At 37.5% G+C, this 25,685-nt stretch overlaps 3 protein-coding genes across 4 annotated transcripts in view; 1 reads left to right on the forward strand and 2 right to left on the reverse strand.

Moving 5' to 3' along the window:
* Nucleotides 1-3,671: 3,671 nt before the first annotated feature.
* Nucleotides 3,672-7,417, forward strand: LOC137003851 (peroxiredoxin-6-like). The gene is made up of 5 exons (XM_067364107.1): nucleotides 3,672-3,772; nucleotides 5,330-5,486; nucleotides 5,560-5,706; nucleotides 7,031-7,177; nucleotides 7,259-7,417. The coding sequence occupies exons 1-5, from the start codon at nucleotides 3,681-3,683 to the stop codon at nucleotides 7,415-7,417; spliced, it is 702 nt and encodes a 233-aa protein (XP_067220208.1). The 5' UTR covers nucleotides 3,672-3,680.
* Nucleotides 7,418-7,931: 514 nt separating this feature from the next.
* Nucleotides 7,932-9,673, reverse strand: LOC137002349 (FGGY carbohydrate kinase domain-containing protein-like). The gene is made up of 5 exons (XM_067361920.1): nucleotides 9,428-9,673; nucleotides 9,208-9,282; nucleotides 9,013-9,133; nucleotides 8,312-8,373; nucleotides 7,932-8,188 (listed from the first exon to the last, which is right to left on the reverse strand). The coding sequence occupies exons 1-4, from the start codon at nucleotides 9,593-9,595 to the stop codon at nucleotides 8,321-8,323; spliced, it is 417 nt and encodes a 138-aa protein (XP_067218021.1). The 5' UTR covers nucleotides 9,596-9,673; the 3' UTR covers nucleotides 7,932-8,188; nucleotides 8,312-8,320.
* A 4,694-nt stretch (nucleotides 9,674-14,367) lies between these two features.
* Nucleotides 14,368-25,685, reverse strand: part of LOC137002335 (NLR family CARD domain-containing protein 3-like) — a 60,166-nt gene continuing 48,848 nt past the window's right edge. Inside the window, exons 10-12 of one of the 2 annotated variants that reach the window (XM_067361899.1) lie at nucleotides 19,075-19,248; nucleotides 18,951-18,997; nucleotides 14,368-15,633 (exon numbers count right to left, since the gene is read on the reverse strand). In XM_067361899.1, the coding sequence (XP_067218000.1) occupies nucleotides 15,080-15,633; nucleotides 18,951-18,997; nucleotides 19,075-19,248 (775 nt within the window). In that variant the 3' untranslated portion in view covers nucleotides 14,368-15,079. Of the gene's footprint in view, nucleotides 15,634-18,948; nucleotides 18,998-19,074; nucleotides 19,249-25,685 lie in introns of those variants that run through there. The other variant, XM_067361898.1, reaches the window with a different exon arrangement.

Here is a 25,685-nt window from a genome sequence, read left to right on the forward strand (position 1 = left end):
TTTTTTCATTTAAGTCTCTTGGCAAAGGTTAAACCTTTTCTTTCTTTTAATGACTGTGAGAAGGTGATCCATGCTTTTGTGTTTACACGGCTTGACTACTGCAATTCTCTGTATGTAGGTGTTTGTCAAAAGGCATTAAACCGGTTGCAATTAGTCCAAAATGCTGCCGCTAGGCTCTTGAAGAGGACGCGCAAATGGAATCATATTTCTCCTGTTTTATCTTCTCTGGGCTGGCTGCCTGTCCAGTACAGGATTGATTTTAAGCTCCTGGTTTTTGTATATAAGTGCCTGAAGGGGTTAGCTCCCTCTTACTTGTCAGAGACTTTACAGGTGCATAAGCCTTCAAGGACTTTAAGATCTTCCGATCAGTCTGTTTTAATTATTCAGAGGGCGAGATACAAGCGGAGAGGTGATCGGGCCTTTGCTGTGGCAGAACCTAAGAGATGGAATAGTTTACCATCTCATATTAGAGTATCTTCCACTCTAAACATTTTTAAAAGACGTTTGAAGGACGTTTTGATCTTCTTAGTGTAGCTTTTGAGTCTGCAGTGTGTTGAGTCATTGGTTTTTGTGTGTATTGTGTTAGACATTTGTTTGATGTCCTGTCTTATTTTATGCAGAATTTCTTTATTGTACAGCACTTTGGTCAATGCTCTGTTGTTTTAGTAGTGCTTTATAAATAAATAAACTAAACTAAACTAATACTTCCTAGTTCTAGTTAGAACTCTAGCTGCTGCATTTTGTACGAGCTGTAGTTTATTTATCAGGCGAGCAGAACAACCACCCAGTAGAGCGTTACAGTAATCTAGCCTCGAGGTCATGAATGCATAAACTAACTGTTCTGCATTTGTCATTGAGAGCATATGTCATAGTTTAGATATATTTTTAAGATGGAAGAATGCAGTTTTACAGATGCTAGTAACATGGCCTTCAAATAAAAGATTGGTATCAAAGAGCACACCCACGTTCCTAGCTGACGACGAAGACTTAACAGAGCAGCCATCAAGTGTTAGACCGTATTCTAGGTTATTACGTGAAGAAGTTTTTGGTCCAAAAATTAGAATCTCCGTTTTTTTCTGAATTTATTAGTAGGAAATTACTGGTCATCCATTTTTTTTATATCAGCTATGCATTCCGTTAATTTTGTGAATTGGTAAGTTTCATCAGGGCGCAAAGAAATATAGAGCTGTCAGTGTGCTTCCCCTTTAAATCCCCGCGCTGCCCGCCGCCAAGCTTGTGACTCTATAATACATTGCATAAACAAAGTACACACAGCTAATATAACCCTCAAAATGGATCTTTACAAAGTGTTCGTCATGCAGCCTCAGATCATGCAAGTTTTTGCAATATTTATTTGGATGTTTACATTTGATTCTGAATGAGTTTGATAGTGCTCCATGGCTAAAGCTAACATTACACACTGTTGGAGAGATTTATAAAGAATGAAGTTGTGTTTATGAATTATACAGACTTTATACAGCAAGTGTTTAAAAAATGAAAATAATGATAGTCTTGTCTCCGTGAATACAGTAAGAAATGATGGTAACTTTAACCACATTTAACAGTACATTAGCAACATGCCAACGAAACATTTAGAAAGACAATTTACAAATATCACTAAAAATATCATGATATCATGCATCATGTCAGTTATTATCGCTCCATCTGCCATTTTTCGCTATTGTCCTTGCTTGCTTACCTAGTCTGATTCGGCTGTGCACAGATCCAGACGTTAATACTGGCTTGTCTAATGCCTTGAACATGGGCTGGCATATGCAAATATTGGGGGCGTACATATTAATGATCCCGACTGTTACATAACAGTCGGGGTTATGTTGAGATTCACCTGTTCTTCAGAGGTCTTTTAAACAAATGAGATTTACACAAAAAGGAGAAAACAATGGAGTTTGAGACTCACTGTATGTCATTTCCATGTGCTGAACTCTTGTTATTCAACTATGCCAAGGTAAATTCTGTTTTCAATTCTATGGCACCTTTAAATAAAGCAGCATGTGTGTTAGCATGAGTATACTTTGAACATTTACATTATCTCTCTTAAATATTATGCACAGAATATTGTTTATTTTTGTTCTGTTTTATTTTATATGTGAGGTATGTGTCTGTCTGTTACTAATGCTCAGATCTACTATAATCTTCGGTTTCATTTGTCAATAAAATGATATAAAGTTAAGAATGATTATTTTTGTTTGAAAAGTTCATTTTCCTGTTGTATCGTTGAATCTACATGAGCAGATGAAGAGAGAAATGCTCCTTAATATGAGTGGTTTGAAAAATGGGCTTTACTCATTTGTCTAGTGTTTCTTCTCCTGCTCGTGGAATAGAGTATCATCAGTAGAGGACATTGAGCAACTCTCAGTACTTTTGAATGTCTTTTTCTTATCTTTCCAGATATTGTGTGCAAAGCAGGGGTTTATACATCTTAATCCTCACATAACCTTGGTTGTATTATTTTTCAGTGCCAGTGAGGCAGGGACTTGAGCCATATATCAAGCCATATATCTGATATAAATTTTTAAATGAACTGCAAATGTCTTAAAGTCAACATCCAACCATATTGTCACATTGGGGTCCAGCAAAGAGAATAAAGTATGTGTTTGCACAAGAACAACCACAGGATCCACAGAGACGATAAATTTAAGACGCAGGAGTGATGAATAATCAAAAACCATGGAAACCAATACAACACAGGATGTAAACACAGGAAGTGGTAGGAAGGGACACAACTACCAAAATAAGAGTCCAATCAGAACATAAATACATGTGAAACATGACACATATAGCTCACATTAAGACAATGACAAATGATTCTGATGAAACCCTGCTGAAAATGCAATAAACAATTGAAAAATCAATGTCCATCAACCATACATTATTTGATCTGACATCCTTCAAACAATCTCCATCAGCTCCAACTCATGTAGACTCACTAAATCAACATTTTAAAGTCAAGTTGAACCATTTTAATAGTGCTGGGAAAGTTTCTACAGTAACTGAACCCTTCTGCATGATTGTCATTAGTAATGAATGAAGCCATGTGTGAAATGGTTGTTTTTGTTAGATTGTTACAAGCTCAAACGTGTCAGAACATCTCAAACACTGTTCTCTTGTCCACAAAACAATCTTTCTAAACCACAACAGCCTCACAACATCTCCCATGACCAGACCAGCATAATCAATGAACATTCAGAAAAACCTGTTCTAGTAGCACAAAAACCTGTTCTAGTAGCACAAAAACAACATCAAGACTTGTGTAAAAGGGCATAATAGGTCTTCTTTAAATGTACAAACTGGCCTGTAGGTTCATAGAGTTTCACTGTATGTGTGTATTTGATAAATCCCTTCACGTCATTTGAAAGATGTCGTCATTGAATGTGTTTTGTGCCAAAACAATGATAAATGATCCACAGTTTATCCCACATAGACTGATGGTGTGATCACTGTGTGAAGAGTTTAGAAAGAGTGACACAAGAATTGAGAAACTGGTGCTGGTCATTGGGTTTGGAAAAAACTGTAATGTGTGAGAGAACTCCAGTAAATCACCATACGTGTAGAGAAATAATGCTTGCAAATCAAGTGCTCTCTTACACCCTCCCACACACCACACCACACCACACTTCCCAACATGCAACACAGACAGAGAGAGAGAGAGATGCTGCAGGATGCCGGGGATGCTGTTAGGAGACATCGTTCCCAATTTCGAAGCCGATTCCACTTTTGGCAGATTGAAACTGCATGATTTTCTCGGGGACTCGTAAGTGATGAGATCATGTTTGTGAAATGAGAGAGTTTTGTTTGTTAAATGTGTTGTTCATCATAGATTATAATATACAGTTTTATTCTCAACAGTCACTTCCTGAGGTCACATCTAACACTCTTTTCTCTTCTCTGTGTTCTTCTTATTATTCAGTATTGGTTGTTTGTGAATTGTGTGGCTTGGATATAACACACGTTTCTCTCGTAATGTCCTCACAATGGAAAATGTGCGAGACAGGCAGCTTTGATAAAACCGTACATGGTCAAAGCTTGTCTATTTCTGTATGGTGACTGTGTTTGTAGGTCAGGCTGTCGTGACGCCTCTGTTACCACCTCTTCATCTACACCAAAACACTGACAGAGTTTGACACACATAAAGAGCAGAGTCGACAAAACACTCTTTGTTACGAACACTATTTTAACGCTGAGCACAGGTTTTGCCATGGCAAACAAAGTTGAGCGGTTTTCCCTCCATTGTTTTTCCAGTGTTCTGACCCTTTGGACTGTTAATGCTGCTGTCTTTTTGATCTTGATATTTACCTGAATATTGACTCTGTTTGTTTGCTGCCTGCCCCAATACTTTGCCTGTTATGACCTTATTGCTGATTTGCCTTTACTGCTTCTTATATATCTCTGTTTTGAACCCCTACCTGCCTGTGTACTTGTAACGTTCGGATGTGGAATGAGCAAACACAGGAGTGGATCTACATGCAGGAGCAATTTAATAACTATAGACTCAGGAAAGAAACACGAAGCACAACATACAAACAAACGTTAATGACTCATAACCATGAATGAACACAAGGACTATAAATACTCAGGGAAAACCCAACTAAACAAGGTAATAAGGGGTGTGGCAAATAGGAAGCACCTGAAAAAATATGAACTATAAACACAAAACACAACATAACATACATAACATAACGAGTCCAAACACAGAGAATTTGTAACAGTACTGTTGGTGCTATTATTTAATAAACACATATGGATCTGAATCCCAGTTCCCTTGAGTCCTCGTCACACTCTGAGTGTGTATAGTTATCTTTGTGAGGATCACTGTTAGACCATCAGAGAAAGAACAGAGTGAGTAACCTTTTGACTGGTCCTCACTTTCTGTTTGAAGGTCAAGACTTGGCTTTAGGGTGGAGGTTAGGGTAAGGGTTAGGCACTGAGTTGTGCGGTCAGTCATATCAGACCCTTTTCTGCTGAATGTTTTGCTAGAGTTAGACACCCTATGATTCTGAAACCTAACGCAAATAAATGCTGTGAAATGTTAAAATGTGTATATGATTCTTACTTATATATAAAAGCCCATTTCTGCCACAAGAAAAGAAAATCATGCTTTGCTAAATAATGTCATAATTCTAACATACTAAGTCATATTTATGAGATAAAAAATCTGACTTTTCATTTGATAAATATGGCTTAGTATGTCATGATTTCAAGTCATAATTATAATTGACCAAAGCATAATTATTTTCTCTTAAGTGCCAGTATTGGGCTTCCAGAGTCCTGCCATTCCCCATGAGTGAACTGAGTTTATTTCCTCCATCAGCTGGGGCGTCCTGTTCTCTCATCCTCGAGACTTCACTCCTGTCTGCACCACTGAACTCGGCAGAGCAGCTCAACTCAGTCCAGAGTTCAGCAGACGCAATGTCAAGCTGATCGCGCTCTCCGTCGACAGCCTCGAAGACCATCACAGCTGGAGCAAGGTTCGCTTCTTTCAGTCTGAAGTGTGTCTCTCTGTATGACGTGCTGCTAATCAGTCTCGACGGATGATTTCAGGACATCATGGCTTACAATAACATGGATGCCGGAAGCGAGTTTCCTTTCCCAATCATAGCTGATGATCGGAGGCATCTGGTCGAGATGCTGGGCATGCTGGACCCGGAGGAGAAGGATCAGACCGGGATGCCGCTCAGCGCGCGATGTGTAAGTGTACTGCACGCATGAATAAAGCTTCAAAATGGCAAATGGCAAACAAAAATGGCCAACAAAAGAATGTAGTGGCCTATAATAGTAGCTGGGACCTACACAACATACCTGAGAAGAGTGTAAACCTTGTTTTGTGCTTGTTATTTTTGCAGCAATAAAAACTATATTTGTTGTCTTTACTGTGTGTGTATATATATATATATATATATATATATATATATATATATGTGTGTGTGTAAGTTGTTAGGTACATTGTACTTACTGTTTTCATGATGTAATGTAAAACACTTTGCTATTGAAATTGGACACGGGTAAGGTTGGGGGCAGGTTGTCACATCCACGCCCGGCTTTCCCTACAAATACATCTAAATTCTAACCACAGACACCTGTCAAAATGACAGCTACATCAAGGACTCAATAACACCCTGCATTTCCAATCAGTCAGTGTCTGGTGTCCAAAAGCATACAGACTCTTGTTTGTTCTGAACTTACCTCTCAGTACTCCATTACTGATCTCCATCGTTGATCTCTATCATTGTCTCTGGTGTTGTCTCCATCTTTGATCTCTATTGTTGATCTCAATTGTTGTCTCCATCGAAAAGGTCTTGTAAAGGCATTATATCTTTCCTGTCAAGATTGTGGTCTGTGTGAGCCTACTTATTTATCCACCAACAAGCAGCTGTTTCGTCTGCGCCAAGGGTGTGATTCCATCACTGATTATGAGTTACTTAGACTGTACAAAAAAACGAACAGCGACTACAACCGCATTCAGATCTGGAAGGGTGGCGAATGTAAGTTCTCTTCCGTGACTCCTTCAGGCCACTATGAATACATCAGTGATATCTTGGTGTACTCCCAGAACCAGACCAAACATCATCACCACGTAGGGCTGGTGTTGGAAAAGCTGAGGGAGCACCAGCTTTCTCTCGTTCCATCAGACTAACATCCAGTTCTTGGGCTATAACAATATCTACAGTCTCCTAACAGCCTCGCTCACATCTCTCCAAGGCAAGCCCAAGTCTCTGTTCTGACCCCCAAAGCAGCTAACGCATTCGAATGACTTAAAGAGGGTTTTACATCTGCTCCTATCCTCGTTCACCTGGATCCCGAGCTAGGGTCCGTACTGTACCAGCAGCAGGGGAAGTCTCAACAACTCATGTGCTTCCTGGGTATTTAGGCAGCATTTCAACCTGTTTTGCTTGGTTTGGTGGTTTACTGTATAAGATATCAGTTTAACATAACTGAAAAGGTCGGGACATTGGTTTGGACAGAGCCATCACCTGCACTAACTGATTTCTTAACGTGTGCACTTTTCATTCAGGTATTTGTGATTGGTCCAGATAAGAAGCTGAAGCTGTCCATTCTCTATCCTGCAACAACGGGACGTAACTTTGACGAGATTCTCCGTGTGGTCGACTCTCTACAGTTAACGGCACACAACCGTGTGGCCACACCTGTGGACTGGCAGGTAAGCCTGGTCTGTTTGGAGTCTGTGTGTTCCTGTCATCAGTGTGTAAAGAGTAACGCTCACATCTGCTCTTGTCTGAAGCCTGGAGACAGTGTTATGGTGCCGCCCAGCATCCCTGAGCAGGAGGCCATGACGCTCTTCCCCACTGGAGTTTACACCAAAGACCTGCCCTCCGGGAAGAAGTATCTGCGTTACACACCACAGCCAAACCCCATCAGCAGTGGCTGTACGGACGGCTGATGTGTGGATTCAGTGATGCCGTGTGTGAGAGCAGCTGTTCGTAAAACACTGTTCTCAAGAGAAGAAGCACAGGGTTTTATTGTGATGTTTTTCTTTTACTAATGTTCATGTTGCCGTTACACGTTATTTTAATAATAATAATAATAATAAAAATTCTAATTTGTATTTTTACATTTGCAGTGTAATGGATGTTTTTAATGCATTTTATCAAGTAATTTTAAATTTATTCCAAAATAATAACACATTTGCAAATTACAAGTATACAAGCAAACATGAGTTTATCAATAAAGCTGCACAAAACAGTGATGTCATCATCCAGCTACAGGTCAGTTCTCATCTGATAGATCAGTATTGCTGAATATTACGTGTCTCCAACAAAGCAAGCCAGACGCGACACACACACACACACACACACACACACACACACAATAATAATATTAAATCATGCAAAACTGATTTTTAAAAAGACTTTTATTGCTCTCAAATGCATAATTCAGCACTGATTGCAGTTATGGTCGAACACAAAAGTGGTTTTGACTGGTTTTATCTGGTATAGTTTCCTCACTCCTGCTCATTTGTGTAAAATACCTGTGCAGGTGTAAAGGGCTATAATGTTCAGATAAAGGACAGATTCATGGAAATCTGCTGTTTTTGGTCATTTGATGCATTGTGTTTAATCTGTGTCAAACTCCATCATCCTCCATCAGCGCCGCACACTCCTTCTGATGATCGTAAAGACGCAGAAACACGGCGTACTTCCTTCTGTAAAAGCTTTACAGAGACGAATATTCATTCTTACCAGTACAGGAGGAAAGAAGTGCTGATGCAAGAAACATCCTGATTTATGATCCTGTGTACTGAAGCTATATCATGAGAAACATCATTGAACTCTACCTTTCTAGCTCAGCGTTTGGTCTGACCACATGCCCGATTCTGGTCATCTTCTTCATTGCTTCCTAGAAAGAAAGGCAGAACACACTGATTCATAACGCTCCGAAGCTTCCTGAAGCAGTGTTTTGAAATCGTTCATCACTAAATAAGTCGTTATTTTGTTTTTTTGGCGCACCAAAAATGTTCTTGTGGCTTTATAATATTAATATTGAACCACTGTACTCACATGAACTGATTTAAATATGTTTTTAGGACATTAATGGATCTTGAGAGAGGAAATGTCATTGCTGGCTATGCAGGCCTCACTGAGCCGTCGGATTTTATCAAAAATATCTTAATTTGTGTTCTGAAGATGAACGAAGGTCTTATGGGTGTGGAACGGCATGAGGGTGAGTAATTAATAACATTATTTTCATTTTTGGTGAACTAACCCTTTAAATTACATCAGTCGCATTTAAGGTGATCTTACAAAACCATCTATAATATATATGTTGATTATAATGCCTGTGATGAACTGCAGTGTGCATTTGTGGAAATCTTTAACAGACGGCTTATGACCCTTGACCTTTCTACATCCTCCACCAACACAAACTCAAACCAGACTCATGTTAGTTGTGTGGTGATGTTCACAGTCATGTGACGTCAGTGTATCAGCTGGTCTCAACACTTCACAGGTCAGTGACGCACAGATGAATCACACTCACCTGTGATGTTGGCGTGTGTCTGTACGAACAGAGCGTTCTTGCTCAGCCCCCCGCACAGGAAGAGGGTTGTGATGTCATGTCCTGCCTCTCTCATGGCATCTATGATGTGTCTGGTGCCGAGCTTCAAACAACAGAGACATATTAACATGTCAGATTCATGTGTGTGTGTGTGGTGTGTGTGTGTGTGTGTCTTACAGCGATGGCCTGAAGAGTTGCTAGATACAGCAGAGCCAAATCATCCAGCGTCTGTGATAAAGTGAGTCCCACAACCTGCACAGACCAGCAGGAACTACATCAAACATCTATTTACTGCAGTAAAAATGAGGTAAAACAATGAATTGTATCTGTAATCACAAACACTTTAATGCTCCTAATAATGAGCTTCATGTTCTTATTTTGTATTTGCGTTCCTCACCGAGCCCCGTGACATCTGGTCGGCCAGAGGAGAGCGGTTTCTGTGGAAATCAGGCCAGACGTGCAAGCCGGTGGTCACATGCTCTGAACACACACACACACACACACACACACAGGAACTGGAGCTCACAGCCATGTGACACGAGGACGTCCCACAGATGAGCACCATACGGGACGTGACCGGTTGCTCTTCTTCACAGGGCAGCTGGTGTCCGCTCACATCGGCCCCGATCACCCCTACAGGAGAGTATACGGTTAAAATATACTTCCCTCGTTAAATCAAATGTTTTCATATTATAATAAGTTATATGAGTAAAGTTATGCTTTAAGGGATATTTTAATTAAAAAGTTAAAATAGAAAAAAATCCATATTTAAATATTGAATTAAATTTATTTAGACAAATTGTAAATGCTGTTTAAATATATTAATGCCACTTCTCATTCTGTGTCACCCCTATTACAAAGATGGATTTTGTTGATAATGATTTCATTTGATTGGTAACAGCCATAATGTATAGGCTACTATGCTAGTATTAATTTTTATTTCTTCAGGTCTTAAAAAGCCTTAAATTTGACTTTAAAAATGTGCAGCAACCCTGAAAGAGAAAAACTAAATAAACAAAGTAAAAATGATTTATATTAATAAAAATGATTACACATTTTCCCCCCAAGGATTCTATAGTTATCACAATATATCAATATCGTGAATTCTTTTGGCCACAATAACCGTGGTGTGAAAAATCTAATATCGTGACAGCCCTAATTTGAATAGAGGCTGAAGATTACTTTTGGCCCCTACTGTATGACTAAAAAATATTATTTTTTAACTCTGTCTGTTTTTAAGCCTTGTCTGTAAACAGCTGCTGTTATGACTGGTTAACATCATTGCTCTTGAGTAAAGAAGCGATCAAGTCATGTCGGATAGATCGTTTCTAAGTCAGTGAGCAAATATGGTGGATGCAATAGATGCAGCATCTGGACTGATAGTAAATGTGTTGTAATTAAATTAATAAGTTGCATGAAAAAATCTGATGCTGCTGTTCAATGATGACAAATGTACAGCAAATTCATAAATGTAATGAAAACAGAAAAAAGCAAAAACACTGCATGCGTGATTTATTCAATATTTTTGCAGAAGTAGAGAAAAAAAAAATCCTGCAGATTTTTTTTGTTGAAAAGATCCATCACCATCTTGCTCTGACCATAGACTTTAACACATCTGATGTTGTGAATATAAATTGGCAACTCATAAATATGAAATTCAGAGGAGGACTCAAATGCACCGGTGTTTTTATTTACAGACAAAGCATTATGAAATCATTTACTCGTGGTCTGTGATGCAGCTGCTGTTACACTCTTTAGTAAATTGTGCCTTACAATCTGCTGTCAAATGCTCCGAACAAACATATTTTTCATATCATGACCTGATCATATCGTGTCCACACATGAATGAAGCTTCTCTCCTGCCGCAGGTCTCTGTGTACTCTGGTCTGTAAGTGGACGTATTCCCCGTCTGAAGGGTGGGACGACACCTTCTGGAGCGCCGTCGGCCTGGAGGACCTGATGGAGAACAGTTACTCTAAGATCGGTGGGAGAGAGTATGGCTCAGGTGTGTGTGTGTGTTCAGCCGGTTGTGTTCATTGATAATGTTTGGTTTGCAGGTGAGCAGACTTGTTGTCCCGGGACTCCTGTAGGACGAGGACTGACCACAGACGCCGCCGCAGATCTGGGCCTGAGACCGGGGACGGCTGTGGCCGCTTCACTCATAGACGCTCACGCAGGAGGGTTAGGTACGATACGCCATCATCACTCATCCAGAGCTCTTTCCTGTCATATTGAGCTGTTAAATACAGCGTCACTCCACTTCTGATTGACCTGTAAAGATTCGACAATCTGCTTCTCTCATGAATAGATCAGATATTTATATTAAATCTGCATAATGTGAATGTATTTAGTTGAACTAACAGATGTGTGCGTCTATTCCTGTTCACAAATATTAATACTGTCAGCTGACTCTTTTCAGGCAGTTCAGAATCGCTTCTTTCTTTTAGGAAAAAATAACTTAATTTATCTACACTTTGCCTTAAATATGAAACTAAACTAGCAGTGGGTGGCAGCAAGTCACTGTCTTAATGAGTGACCGAGTCAAGCGGTTCTGAGCAGTTAAACCGATTATTCCCATTCACTCACATTGTTTGACTGACAGATGGCAGCGGTTGCAGTTAAAAATAATAATTTGTGTTCTACTGAAGAAACAAAGTCACCTACATCTTGGATGCGTTTTTTTTTTGTGTGTGTGTGTGTGTGTGTGTGTGTCTTGTGGAATATATATAAACATCTTTTATGTAAAATATCTTAGGACAGTACTAAACATGAAAGATCATACAAAATGTATGTTATTTTTATTTTGTTAAAATTATTCACATTTTCACAGAATCTGCAAGTGGGTCACATACTTTTTCTTACAACTGTATATAGATGAAACATTATCATATTTTGTGTAGTGAAAAGTGATTTTGTGTATTGTACTAAAACAATTGAAAATGATTGAAAAAAGTGCACTTTTGATGATCTGTTGTTATTTATTGCTAAGAGTTTTGAAAATGTACACCTTACTTGTGAAAATAGTACCAAAGCGAATAAAAAAAACTGTTACAAGATTTTAATAATGTATTAGTAAATGTTGAAATTAACATTAACAAAGATTAACAAATGCTGTGTAAGTGTACTTCATTATCAGTTCATGTTAACTAATGTAGTTAACTGATGTTAATTAATGAACCTTATTGGAAATTGTTACCAAGATAAGCAAAACATCAAAGTAAAGTTGTCTGAAAAATATTTTGGTTCCAAATTTGTATACATTTTATTGGTAGTCCACTGGATGAAGAATGTTTGGGTATAATATGTCACTTTACTTTATTTTGCTATCCTCACTTAACGTAAATGAACTATAGTGTGCTGCACCCACTAGAAAAAATATATATAAAAAATGTCTGAATAATATTCGTTTGACTGTATATATGAAGAGTTCAGATGCAAATGCCGCTAAACGCCATCTCTGTCAAAAATGAGATAATGACATTGAACGAATGCTTACAGCACGTAGTACATGTTCAACAAATCACGTGCTTCAAATCCTCTAAATCGCAGCGTCAGCCCATTCAGAAATATCGGTTTGTTGGCAAAAGCCTCTAGACGCCACTTCTCTTTGGCAGCAAAAGCCGCTATATTCCGAGAACCAATCAGAAGGCGCGAAACGAATCATATGATTCCGAGCGGTTTCAATATAGCGGCGCACTGAGGAGATTTTTTTAGAGTCAGATTCAGATTGAGATTTTTAAAATAAAAGATGGAGTACGATGAAATGGATCAGCCTGTCCTACTAATATTGAATGGCAGAAGAAAACTTTATTTACCTCAAAACTCTGCCTGTCATAAGGCAAAATAGCCTACAGTGGAAATGGCTTGGTCGCAATTGTATCATGCACTCATAACAGTTTTTCGTGCATTGCCGTTACTTTGAAGGAATCGGATTTATTATACATCAAACAACAGCTCTATTTCGCCAAAGATGCTATTCTTCTGTCTCATATGGAAGCTGTGCCATATAAACGGAGGAGGCAAAAAGTGGAGGCTGAATAGAAGAGACGTGTTAGATCCCTGTGTAAAGAGGTTTGTCTACTGTTTAGTTTTTAAGTGATAAGTGCTCTCATCTTTTTCAGGGTTTTTAGTTGCATCTTTAGTGATTTATCAATTATTTACCATGTGTTGTCCCAAATAGGTGGATTTAGAGGTTTTTGCAAAAGAAGCACGAGTGGATTTAGTTGGTTTTGACGCAAAAGAAAATCTAACTTGTTAAAAACCAATAAATTGTCTAGAGTGACATTTTTGAAAAAAAGTTATTTTATTCACTAGCTAATAACCTTATCATTACCTTTAAAATGAAACTCCTGGACTTGATCGTAAAAGCCTGGTAAAAAATGCTCATTTTAAAGAAAAGAAGTCTGATGGATTTAGCGGGTTTTGCTTCTGAACTCTTCATATAATGTTTTATTTTTGTGTAGAATGAAGGAATTGTAAAAGTCATAGTCTCCTCTGTTGACATTCATTCAAAAAAGTGTGTCAAGGCAACTTTAGACCCAGATGCTGCTGACAGTCTGCTATCGTTGCTACTAGTTTGTTGGCGTCGGCTCGGTGTGTTCCAGGCTTTAAACGTCCCTGTGTGTATAAAGACGTTTCTTTTTGGGCAAAAGTCTTGAACATGCAGCATTTATGAGAACAGATTGGAGTGTTAACTGGTAGCACACCGGACAGGAAGCGCTGCACCTCAGACATCTCACAGTTGGCCTGTCATTTCGAACACCACTCCAGTCTTTCTGTACTTGCGTTCTCAAGTTCAAGGTAGCAGTTTAAAATAGTGTATCGAATCACTATATGTACAAAAAGTTCACTCCAATAATTAACCAAGTGGTGTCAGTATAAGGAAAAAAAACAATGAAAAAAGGCTACATGAAGCACTTTATTTAAGTCATAGAATAAGCTATCTTCTATCCATCTTTGGTGCGGCACTCCTTCTCGACCTGTTTACATTTTGTTTTTCTTATGTTTGAGTTAATGAACTCCTTTTAGGGCAAAGGGCTCTGATAAATATGGAATGCAAAGTGATAGAACATAATTTATGAACCTGTCGAATTGGCTAGTGAATTGATGTGCGTTACCCTCATTTGGTGGGTTGGCGGGTGTTAATTTCAAATCCTGTTAGATAATAAAAATCATTAATTAAAATCAATTAATACAAATGTGATTATGCAAGATCTGATGACTTTTTGTGCATTGTCACGACCTGAACAGTCTAAGGTTTGACAAGAATAAAGTTAGTGACAAGAATAAAATCAAAGGGTAAGGAACTATGTTTTAATGGCTGTGTTCCTCCTCACCTGTCCCGGGTCACAATCATCACAATAGAAAAGTTCACACTCGAAAAAGTTTTTTATTTGTAAAACAATAATGAAAAGATGCAAAGAACTTCAGGGAAGGGAATTCAGGGCAAAATAAACAAGAGTGAATCAGTTCAAAAGACCTTAACTTACCCAACAAAGAAAATCCCCCCAAAAAAGAAATAGTCTTCCCTTACTACCTAGCTAATTGATAAAAAGGAGAAAACAGAGTTTCACAAATAAAAGGGGAAAATAATAACCCTTGATTAGAGGGTATAAGGTCTTCTGAAGTTTCTTACTTAATGCCTGCAGCTTGAAAAGGGTTCTTCGTTGTACACTCAAAAGAAAACTCCTCTTCCACAAAGTATTTCAACAGCAAGCCAACAGCTATTGGCAATGCTACAACAGTCAGAAATTGTTTGGGGCAGGAGCCGGAGGTCAGAATAGCAACAATAACTACGGCAGAGCTTCATGACATGCACACCACAGAAGCTTTCCACCACTGTCTTCTTTTTCAGCATTTAAGCACTCCTGTTCTTCAGCAAAATCTCCTGCAGCTGATCCCTGATTAAGCACTGCCAGAAGGAGAGAGGCAGAAAGAAAGCGAGAGAGAACTGTGCACATTCTATAGCACATAATACAACATACATCGCATCACTGTAAATGCAAATAAACAGTAATTTTACGTCCATGGATGTAACAGCACGTGTATGTTAGAAAAAGGATTTACAAGTGTGTTGTGTAATCTGACATAGAGACACTGAGGAATAAAGCCTAAATCCAGCATAGAGGGGTTCAGTAAATTTGGTTTTGAATGTATGTAAGTGTGTGAGTGTGTCTGTTTCAGAGATGCTGTAGAAGGACAGAGTGCCAGCTGACATGTCCACATACACACCTGCTCTATTAGAGGATGAACAGGCAGCAGGTAAATCAGTGTAGTTATTATTGTGACGGACGGCGAATCCTTCATCAGAGCACCACAGACTCCAGGATTTGTCACTGAATCCAAACCAACAGTCATCAATACACCCTTTCCTGCTGATTCTTTTATATGCCACTGATATTTCAGCATTTCCACTCCATTCAGCCTCCCAGTAACAGCGTCCAGTCAGAGCCTCTGCACACAGAACCTGAGGAATATCCTCAAATCTCTCTGGATGATCAGGGTATGGCTGTTCCTGTACCACACGCTTCACCTTCCTGTTCTCCTCAGACAGAATGAGACGAATGTTTGCGCTGTTTGTATCCAGTGTGAGATCACAGGCATCTGAACACAAGTAGAGAGAAATATCTATAACAACAAAACAACAGTCACTAGACCAGTGTGTGTGCATTTGAGTGTGTCTCTGTATGTGTGTGTGTGTGAGAGAGAGAGAGAGAGAGAGAGAGAGAGAAAAAGAGAGAGAAGAGCACGTTTGTGTGAGAGGGTATATGTGTGTATGTTCAGGTAAGCCCTACTTTATGAGGACAAAATGTCTGGACAAAACCTCTGAGTCTTCTTCTATAATGCCTGATGAGTTTGGAGAACACCTGACAAGAGATCAGAGATCATTCCTTCATACAGAATCTCTCCAGATCCTTCAGATTCCAGCTCCATGCTGGTGCTTCTTCTGTTCAGTTCATTCCACTCATTTTCTTTAGGGTTCAGGTCAGGGCACTGGGATGGTCATGGCAGAAGCTTCATTTTGTGCTAAGTGACAAATTTTTGTGTTGATTTAATTTTTGTTTTTGGATAATTGTCCTGACGGATGATCCAACCACAGCCCATTTTAAGATTTTTAGCAGAAGCGGTCAGGTTTTGATTTTTATCTGTTAGTATTTGCTAGAATCCATGATGCTAATTTCTGCAATTCTACAGCTGTGATCCTTGGAGAGTCTTTGCCCACTCAAACTCTCCTCCTCACCGACACACTCTAAAAAATTAAACATTGGTTCAACAAAAAATATAATATGTCAACGTTTTCCACTAGAATTTTTAACTTAAGCCAATTGGGTGAATTACATTAATTCAAAGCAATATTTTGAGTTGATCCAACATAATGTTTTAAGTAAGGTGAAGACATTTTTTTCCACAATAAAAACACATTTCTAAGTAACATGAACTTAATAATTGTCAACATGAATGCAACTATTTAAGTTGATCCAATATAATGTTTTAAGTAAGGTGAAGACGTTTTTCTAAGTAACAAAACGCATTTCTAAGTAACATTAACACCATGATGGTAAATCTCCAAAAACTCACATTAACAGAAACTCTTCTAAATTAGCATAACAAAACAGTAATTACTGCTAAATCGCCCTTACCATTAATATTGTGCAAAAAACATTATATAACACTTATTTTTAGCTTTTACTCTCCCTTTCAGGTGCCATGGGCAAAGCATGATGGGAAATATAAATCCCAGCCCAGTTCGACTTAACTTAAGTTTGTCTAAATTAAAAGAAGTGTTCATACAACTCAAAACAATGAAACACATTTACACGTCATCAGATTGTATTTTACATTAACAGAACTTAAAATTAAATACATTTTTGATTAACTGAAAATGTTAAACTATGACAAGTCATTATAGTATATCGAATCAATAGGCATAATTTGTGTGTCATCCAAGCTCAATAAAATAACAATTACAAGTAAAAAGTCTAACAGCATTTCAGAACTTGATTTTTTATTTCACAATAATATATATATTTAAGTAATGACTAAAGGTCCCCAAATTAGTTTTTAGAGTGCAGTAGGACGATTTAGACACATGTCCTCTTCAAGGCAGATTTGTAACATCTTTAGTTGATTGGAACTTCTTAATTTTTGCCCTGAAGGTGGAAATGGGGCTCTTCAATGCATGTGCCTTTTTTTTTTTTTTACAGCCACTTTATATTTTGTGAATCTCAACAATCTTTTGCTGCACATCAGGGGCCGTATTCACAAAACATTTTATCTTACCACTAAGAGTTCTCCTAAATAGCAGTAAAAATTCTTAGCTAAGAGTTTTCTCTTAAAACCTATTCACAAAGCTGCTGAGACAAACTTTTACTAAGGAATAGAATAAAGTCTTAAGCTAAGAGTAAGGGCGGGCGTGACCTTGTTGCTATGGAGTAAACACACAGTTATTGGCTGATGGGGAGCAGTCAGCGATTTAATCATAGAAATATTGTAGACTGAGATGTCATGTTTCCATATTAAAATAAAGGTTATAAAATAAAATTATTTTTTTTATATATATTCAAATAAAGGTTTTAAATTTAGGCTATATATACAGTATATTCAGTTAATTCTCCGCCTTTTGGATGTCTGCATCTCAAGAGAATTCAGAATTCAAGTGACAAATTATGTTTTATAAACAAAGTTTGGGAGGAACACATTCAAACAATCTGTCTAATCAGCTCGCGAGGAGGAATATATACACGGATGAGAGTCGACTCGCCTGTAGTTACTTCATCAGTTTTCTGCATCCCTCCGCCAACCCGCTCCTTACTCTCGGCTGGGGATAGATGGGGGAACTTTGGGTTTGGGCTAAATTCCAAGCTCGGAGCCCTCAATCCCTTTGGACAGTACACCAAATACACTTATTATACATTTTACTACTATACTATTTTACTATTTTATATAAGTGTAAACTCATGAAAACCACTGTCACAGGTAATCAGACAATATTTATTTATTTGTTAAAGATTTATTTTTGGTGCCTCATCATAGATTCAAATCTATAAATCAAAATGTATTGCATTCATGAAGAAAATTTTGTGATTTGGTTTTATTTTTAGTGCTAAAATGCTTTGTGAAATACTCTAAAAACAAAAATTATTACACGCCCAATATTTTTAAGAGTTTCTTAAGATGTTTTGTGAATACGGCCCCTGAACTATATTCTTTGGTTTTTCTCATTGTGATGAATGATTAATGCAAAAAGGAATTTAGCATTTGTCTTTTCTCATGTTTGTACTCCTGTGGAATAGGAAATCATGGCTGGAAATTTCATGTTCTAGTCACCCTGGTGTGCTAAAAAAAATATATATATATAAATGTGTTCTCTGGAGTGACAAATCACGCTTCTTTGTCTGGCAATCCGTTAGACGAGTCTGGGTTTGGTGGTTGCCAGGAGAACGGTACTTGCCTGACTGCATTGTGCCAAGTGTAAAGTTTGGTAAAGGGGGATTATTGTGTAGGGTTATTTTTCAGGGGTTGGGCTTGAACCCTTAGTTCCAGTGAAAGGAACTTTTAATGCTTTAGAATACCAAAACATTTTGGACAAATTCATCTCCCAACTTTGTGGGAACAGTTTGGGGATGGCCCCTTCCTTCTTCAACATGACTGAGCACCAGTGCACAAAACAAGGTCCATAAAGACATGGATTAGCAAGTTTGGTGTGGAGGACCATTTATTTCATAATATAGAGTTTCACCCCATTTTCAATTGTTTTATTTTGATAAAAGGTTAGAATTTAAAAAAAAAAAAAAAAAAAAACTTTTCAAAACATCCCCCCCTCTGTTTTTTTCACAAATCGCACCCTGTATATATATATATATATATATATATATATATATATATATATATATATATATATATAGATATTGGATACATACACTTGCGTAGTCCTGCTGTCATCATGATCTCTCCTCCATGGTCCAAACTATAAACACACAAACACACATTAATGTAGATATGTATCATGCACACACACATTTAGTATATCAGTATTAGACATACTCAAGTCTCTGCAGTGAGCAGTTTGGATGGTCCAGTTTGTCAGAGAGCAGTTTGACTCCTGAATCTCCTGGGTGATTGTAGCTCAGATCCAGCTCTTTCAGATGTGAGTGGTTTGAACTCAGAGCTGAAGACAAAAAACCACAGCCTTTCTCTGTCACCATACAGCCAGACATCCTGCAGATGTAATTTACACAATTTACAATAGAGTTCTTGTGCCACATCATATTAGCCACATCAAAACACACTGGATTTTCAAACATCAGCAATAATGCAACTTAATCATACATATCAGCAGTAATTTAATAATAAACACACTGTAGAACTATAATCTTACATGCAGTCCTACAGTGGTTCACATTTACATTTCTATGAATGATGGCATTTCTCTCAGTTTCACTGTAATATTTGTTTTGTTGAGGTTTTTAAGTGTGCTTTGATTTATCTACTGATAAAGAATGCTCTGTTAGGACTTGCTTAATGGTCCATATATTCAACTACTGTTACAGTGAAATATTACAATCAGGGTTAGGATACTTTTAGAATGCATTTCACTACAGATTAGTATTTACTCAAATTACTCAAGTTTAGTAATGTAATCTAAATACTTTGGAATACTTGGAAATACTTAACACAAATGACCATATTAACTTGATGTTCTGTTTTAAGTTTACAACCTGTAATTAAAAATGACCTCTACCCACCAGGATTTGTTTTCCCACAATTTTTATTTTATTTTATTTTTTTTATGTTATTATTATTATTATTATTATTATTATTATTATTATTTTTATTTTTTTTACATCAGTTACAAAATATATATCTGCAGTTTATTAGACATAACCTATGTGTTGGTAAAGAATTGCAATATCTTGATAAACAAATTAAGACAATATTTGTTTCTTTTAACATCACATCCATATATAATTACTATTGATATACCATTCCTAAATTATATTTTTATATCTGTAGAGATGTGCATCAGAGGGATAACAAAATATTAAATAACAACAATAAAATATTGTTAATAATATAGGTTGTTATCAGCAGAAATCGACAGCCAGTGTCACAGTTCCTCATCAGACCGCCCATACTGGCGTGATAAATACGATCCTCAACTGGATGGAACTGAAATAAATACTTTGATTGTTGCGATCCTATCAGACTTATGATAGCAACCTGATTCGTAACAAAGCACTGTTCGTCAGAGAACTGGCCCCCTGACTAAGCCTGGTTTCTCCCAAGGTTTTTTTTTCTCCATTTAACACCTATTTGCCACCTGTTTGCCACCTGATGTCACCTATTGGAGTTTGGGTTCCTTGCCGCTGTCGCCTTTGGCTTGCTTAGTTGGGGACACTTGACATTTGACTTGACATTTGATATTCAACAGTATTCTTGACATTTGACCTGACATTTATTCAACAGTGCTTTGATCTGCCTGCATTGACACTATTCTTTAAGAGCTGCTGTGCAGCCAAATTATGTACCAGTTATCACTGTAAAGCTGCTTTGACACAATCTGCATTGTAAAAAGCGCTATATAAATAAAGGTGACTTGACTTGACTTTTATGGGTGTATAGAGCCGAATTGACACAGTGGTTTAAATTGTTTTATTAACAAAGTTTTTTTTGTAACATTTATAATGTTTATAAAGAAAATGAAATGAAATGATCTAGCCAATAATCTCGACAGAAGGCCTATATTTAAAGCTGACTCACCTATGGTTTCTCAACAGTTTTTTGCATCTCTCCACCACCACATTTTACAGGTTTGGAAAAAAATCTGATAATTTTGTGTGAACTATCCCTAGTATAAATATGTTTATACTCGTAGTATACATATGTTTATAATTAACCTTAGTGCACTGATAGCTGCATTAATATTAGCATCAAACAGTGGGAAAAAAACTATTCAATTTTTTAAATAATCCTTTATTTATTTATTTTTATTATTATTTTATTATTATTTGTGATGCACCATTTTTTTTTTTACATGGCCAATAGAAGCAAATTGGCAGATTCTGATACTGGTTGCAGATTTTTTTTAATCTTTTTGTTGTTTATTTGTTCAAAAAAATGTGTAACTCTTTGATATAAGAGGCAAACACTGCATTTTTATCATAATCCCAACAAAGATGTTATGCACATGACCATGGTCATGTTTTTCATTTGAATTATTGTATAATTTCAAGATTAACAGCAAAAACAGCCTGATCTGACTTTAGCTTTGTGAAATTATGCTACATAAGACACCTGCACAAAACACAATCTCAATGAAATGCAAAGTCACTCTCTGACAGTAGATGGCGCTTCTGGAACAGCAGTGATATAGCGTTTCCATGGTTACCACTATATACAAAGCAGTGCTGCACTGGAGATAAGAGGAAAAGCCATCAAAACAGTTCTGAAGACAGTTCCCTGAAGAGATACATTCGTATAAACCCCAATTTAATATTTATATTATTCTTCCTATATTTTGCGAACCATGAGCTTGTGCATGGTGCAGTATTTTTTCTGAGGGCGCGTCTGTTCTCCTCTTTGTGTCCGTTTTCAGCGTGTGCCTGTGTTAACTTCCTGTTGACAGGCTAAGTAACTGTAAATATTTCCTGAAATTTTGGGAAATTATTAAAAAGCAGTTTGTTTGGAAGCCCAGAATAAAGATAGACCAAAATAAAACTAAAAAACCTTAGGATTTATGACCAGTGGACTTCTGCATTTCCATTTTTGATCATGAACTCGCATACGCACCATATAACCAAATAATTGGAATGAATTATTAAGATTTAAAAGTTTGTCTGTAAAGTCTGTGAAATTGGCTTTATAAAAACATTTAACGCATGATTAAATGGATGTTAATTCTATGAGGATTTTGGGTTATTTTTCAAAGACCTAATAAATTCTTATAAATATTAAACGTAGGCTAATGATAACATACAAAGCTCAACGTACGCGTAAATAGGAAAATAACATTTTCAAAGACCAACAGTTTAGGCCTACCTCAAGATGCTTTTTCAGATTAAATGTTGAATCCGTTGAAGCTGATAGAAGTTTTGTTGCAGGCATAGCTTGCATTGCACTATGATGTTAATGTACGTCCTTTTTAATGTTTATATAAGTAAAACTGTCTTTGAATTTCCACTAGAGAAATGCGTTATGCCCTTTTTTTAATGTCCATTTCTTTGCTTAATTGTGTCTGCACTCTGCTGGTTGTTAATATCTGAACAGGCTGTCCACGTTTTTTTTTTTTTTAACAGACAGCCGGAGAATCATCAACAATTGGCTCATTGGTTAAACATCCTCAAACAGCTTATGTTAACAGCCTATTAAATTAAATAAATCACATTAAAATTCAAAGTAATCACTTTGGTAATCTAAAATACATTTTGAATGTAACTGTAATTTGTTTACCATCTATTTAAAATGTAACTGCAACAAAATTTCGTTACTACCCAGCCCTGATTACAAATGACAGCAGACAAAATGCTTGAAACTACATTTAATAATTTACTGATATATTTTAACAGGTCAGGGATGCACATTGAAACATTCCTGTAAAACACAGAGCTCTGCGCATAACATGCAGAAAAATAAACCATGAATAAAGAAATAATTTATTACTTTTTATTAAATTGTTTTTTTGTAAACAAATTAACAAATTGTTGATGACTTTTATTAAAAAGCTTCTTTGTTACCTACTAAAAATGTGAGGAAGAAAAGAATAAAAAGGCTAAAAGGTACAATTTAAATACAACAGTAGAATTTAAATGCAGGGATGATATATCTAAATAAAACATCCTCAGGTTTCAATTAAAGCGAATGATCAGCCGATAAAACATTGTGTCAGCACGGGGCTCTGTAAATTGGCCTAAACATTTTTAACACAGGCCTACATAAAATCCTGGGACAATTAAACTTATTAATTATTGCAGGATTGAATAGAGAGATCAGTGTTTGTTTTCCATGTCTGGGATATAAATTTAAGACAATGCAGCATCAGTAAAGACGTTAATAATTTGAACATGCTTTGGTACATAAATCAGAAAATTTCGGTTAAGTTTTATTATAAATAATTATTTTATGTTGTGTTACATTTACATTTAGCCATTTATCAGACGCGTTTATCCAAAGCGACTTACAAATGAGAATACTAGAATCAATCAAATCAACATGAGAACAAAAGTATGTAAGTGCTGTGTGAAGTCACAGTTATGTCAGTAAAGTGCTCGTAGCAAGGAATTTATTTATTTATTTATTTTTTAATAAATACACAAATAGATGGAAGAAGAATAGAAATCAAGGTAAGTGCTACTATTACTGGGTCAAGCGCTGACGAAAAAGATAGGTATTTAGCATTTTTTGAAAATGGCTAAAGATTCAGCTGCTCGGATAGAGCGTGGCAGGTCATTCCACCAGCCAGGGACAGACCTGGAGAAGGTCCGTGAGAGTGATTTTGTACCCCTATGTGATGGCACCACAAGGCCCTGTTCACTTGCAGAACGCAAGTTTCTGGAGGACGCATAAAGTCTGAAGTAGTGAGATAAGATATAGCGGTGCAGAGCCAGCGGTCGTTCTGTAGGCAAACATCAGAGTCTTGAATTGGATGCGAGCAGCTACTGGCAGCCAATGCAGACTGATGAAGAGAGGAGTGACATGTGCTCTCTTCGGCTCGTTGAAGACCAGTCTTGCTGCAGCATTCTGGATCAGTTGTAGAGGCTTGACAGTGCATGCTGGAAGGCCAGCCAAGAGAGCATTACAGTAGTCCAGTCTGGATAGAACAAGAGCTTGGACCGGGCCATTGTCGCAACATGATATGTGAGGCTTAAACAATCATCCATCACCACTCCAAGGTTCCTGGCTGTCCTGGAAGGAGTAATGGTTGATGATCCAAGTTGAATTGAAAGGTTATGACGAAGTGTTGGGTTGGCACAGATCACAAGCAGTTCTGTTTTTGCAAGGTTGAGTTGAAGGTAGTGGTCCTTCATCCAGGCAGAAATGGCCATCAGGCAGCCTGCAATACGACCAGCAACCGTCGGATCATCTGGTTGGAATGAGAGGTAGAGTTGTGTGTCATCAGCATAACAGTGGTAGGAGAAACCATGTTCCTGAATGACAGATCCTAGTGATGACGTGTAGATGGAGAAGAGAAGTGGTCCAAGCACTGAGCCCTGAGGTACCCCAGTAGCAAGATGATGTGACTTTGACACCTCACCTCTGATACCCTGAAGGACCTACCTGAGAGGTAAGACTCGAACCACTGGAGTGCGGTTCCCGAGATGCCCTTCGACATGAGCATTGACAGGAGGATCTGGTGGTTAACTGTGTCAAAAGCAGCAGACAGATCCAGCAAGATGAGTACTGATGATTGTGAAGTCGCTTGTGCCAGTCTCAGGGCTTCAGTGACTGAGAGTAAGGCAGTCTCAGTAGAGTGGCCACTCTTGAAGCCAGACTGGTGGTTGTCAAGGAGGTTGTTCTGTGTGAGATAAGTAGACAGTTGGCTGAATACAACTCTTTCAAGTGTCTTTGCAATGAAAGGAAGAAGGGATACTGGTCTTTTCTAAAAGTGCTGGATTAAGAGGGTTTTTTTAAGCAGTGGGGTAATCCTAGCCTGCTTAAAGGCTGTGGGAAATGTTCCAGTGTGAAGGGAAGAATTGATCATGTGAGTGAGTGCAGGTAGAATTGAGGAGGAGATGGCCTGAAGAAGATGAGTGGGGATAGGGTCTAGCAGACAGGTAGTAGGGTGATTGGAAAGGATGAGTTTTGAAACATCTGCCTCAGAGAGCATGGAGAAGGAAATGAGAATTTCTGTGTTTTCCGTGTTAGTTTAAATAGTGTGCATTAAATCTGTTTTCCACAAAATGATTTGAACATTAACCTCTTGCACAAAAAATTACACCACAAGATCATCATATTGCACAGTTAGTGCCAGAAATTTTTTCAAATATGTGCAATGAGCTGATTATGTTTACAATTGCCAAGTGAGAGGAGTGAAGAGTGCTCCTCTCTTGCGTGCAAGGACACACTGGTTACTGCTGGAAAAGAGAACTTCTGTTCTGGGCATTTCACAGAAAGTCAATATGTGGTCGGGTGGTAGAGCATTAGTCAGCAATATCAATGACAGGGCTTCAAATCCTGAACAAACATGGGCTACTGAGATGTGTCTGTCCTGCAGTTCTAAAAATTATGTTACACTACAATTTTTTTGTTTACATTTATAGGCCATAATATTACCATGAATTTCCATTTTTCAACAAACAACAAATGAAGAGTTCATTTGCAAAAACAGCTAACTCTGTTTTTATTAATTTTCACAAATTATTATTTTTTTATTGTGCATTCCAAGAAATATCATTCAAACTGCAGTTGGGTTGTTTTGATTCATTAATAACTCTAAAAAAAAGCAGACAAAAGTAGATAACACTACATTTAATGTTTCAGAGTTAAACCAAACAGAGTTAAGTAGTTGTTTTGTAATTGCACACACACTAACAGATCAGCACACACATACACAGACACACTCACACTTGCACACACACAAACGCAAAAGGACAAAACTTATTTAGTGTTCAGAATGTACTATATGTGTAGAATAACGCCCAGCATTCAGTTCATTATTT

This window comes from Chanodichthys erythropterus, chromosome 16 (genome assembly GCF_024489055.1).
Source record: "Chanodichthys erythropterus isolate Z2021 chromosome 16, ASM2448905v1, whole genome shotgun sequence".
Lineage (NCBI taxonomy): Eukaryota > Metazoa > Chordata > Actinopteri > Cypriniformes > Xenocyprididae > Chanodichthys > Chanodichthys erythropterus.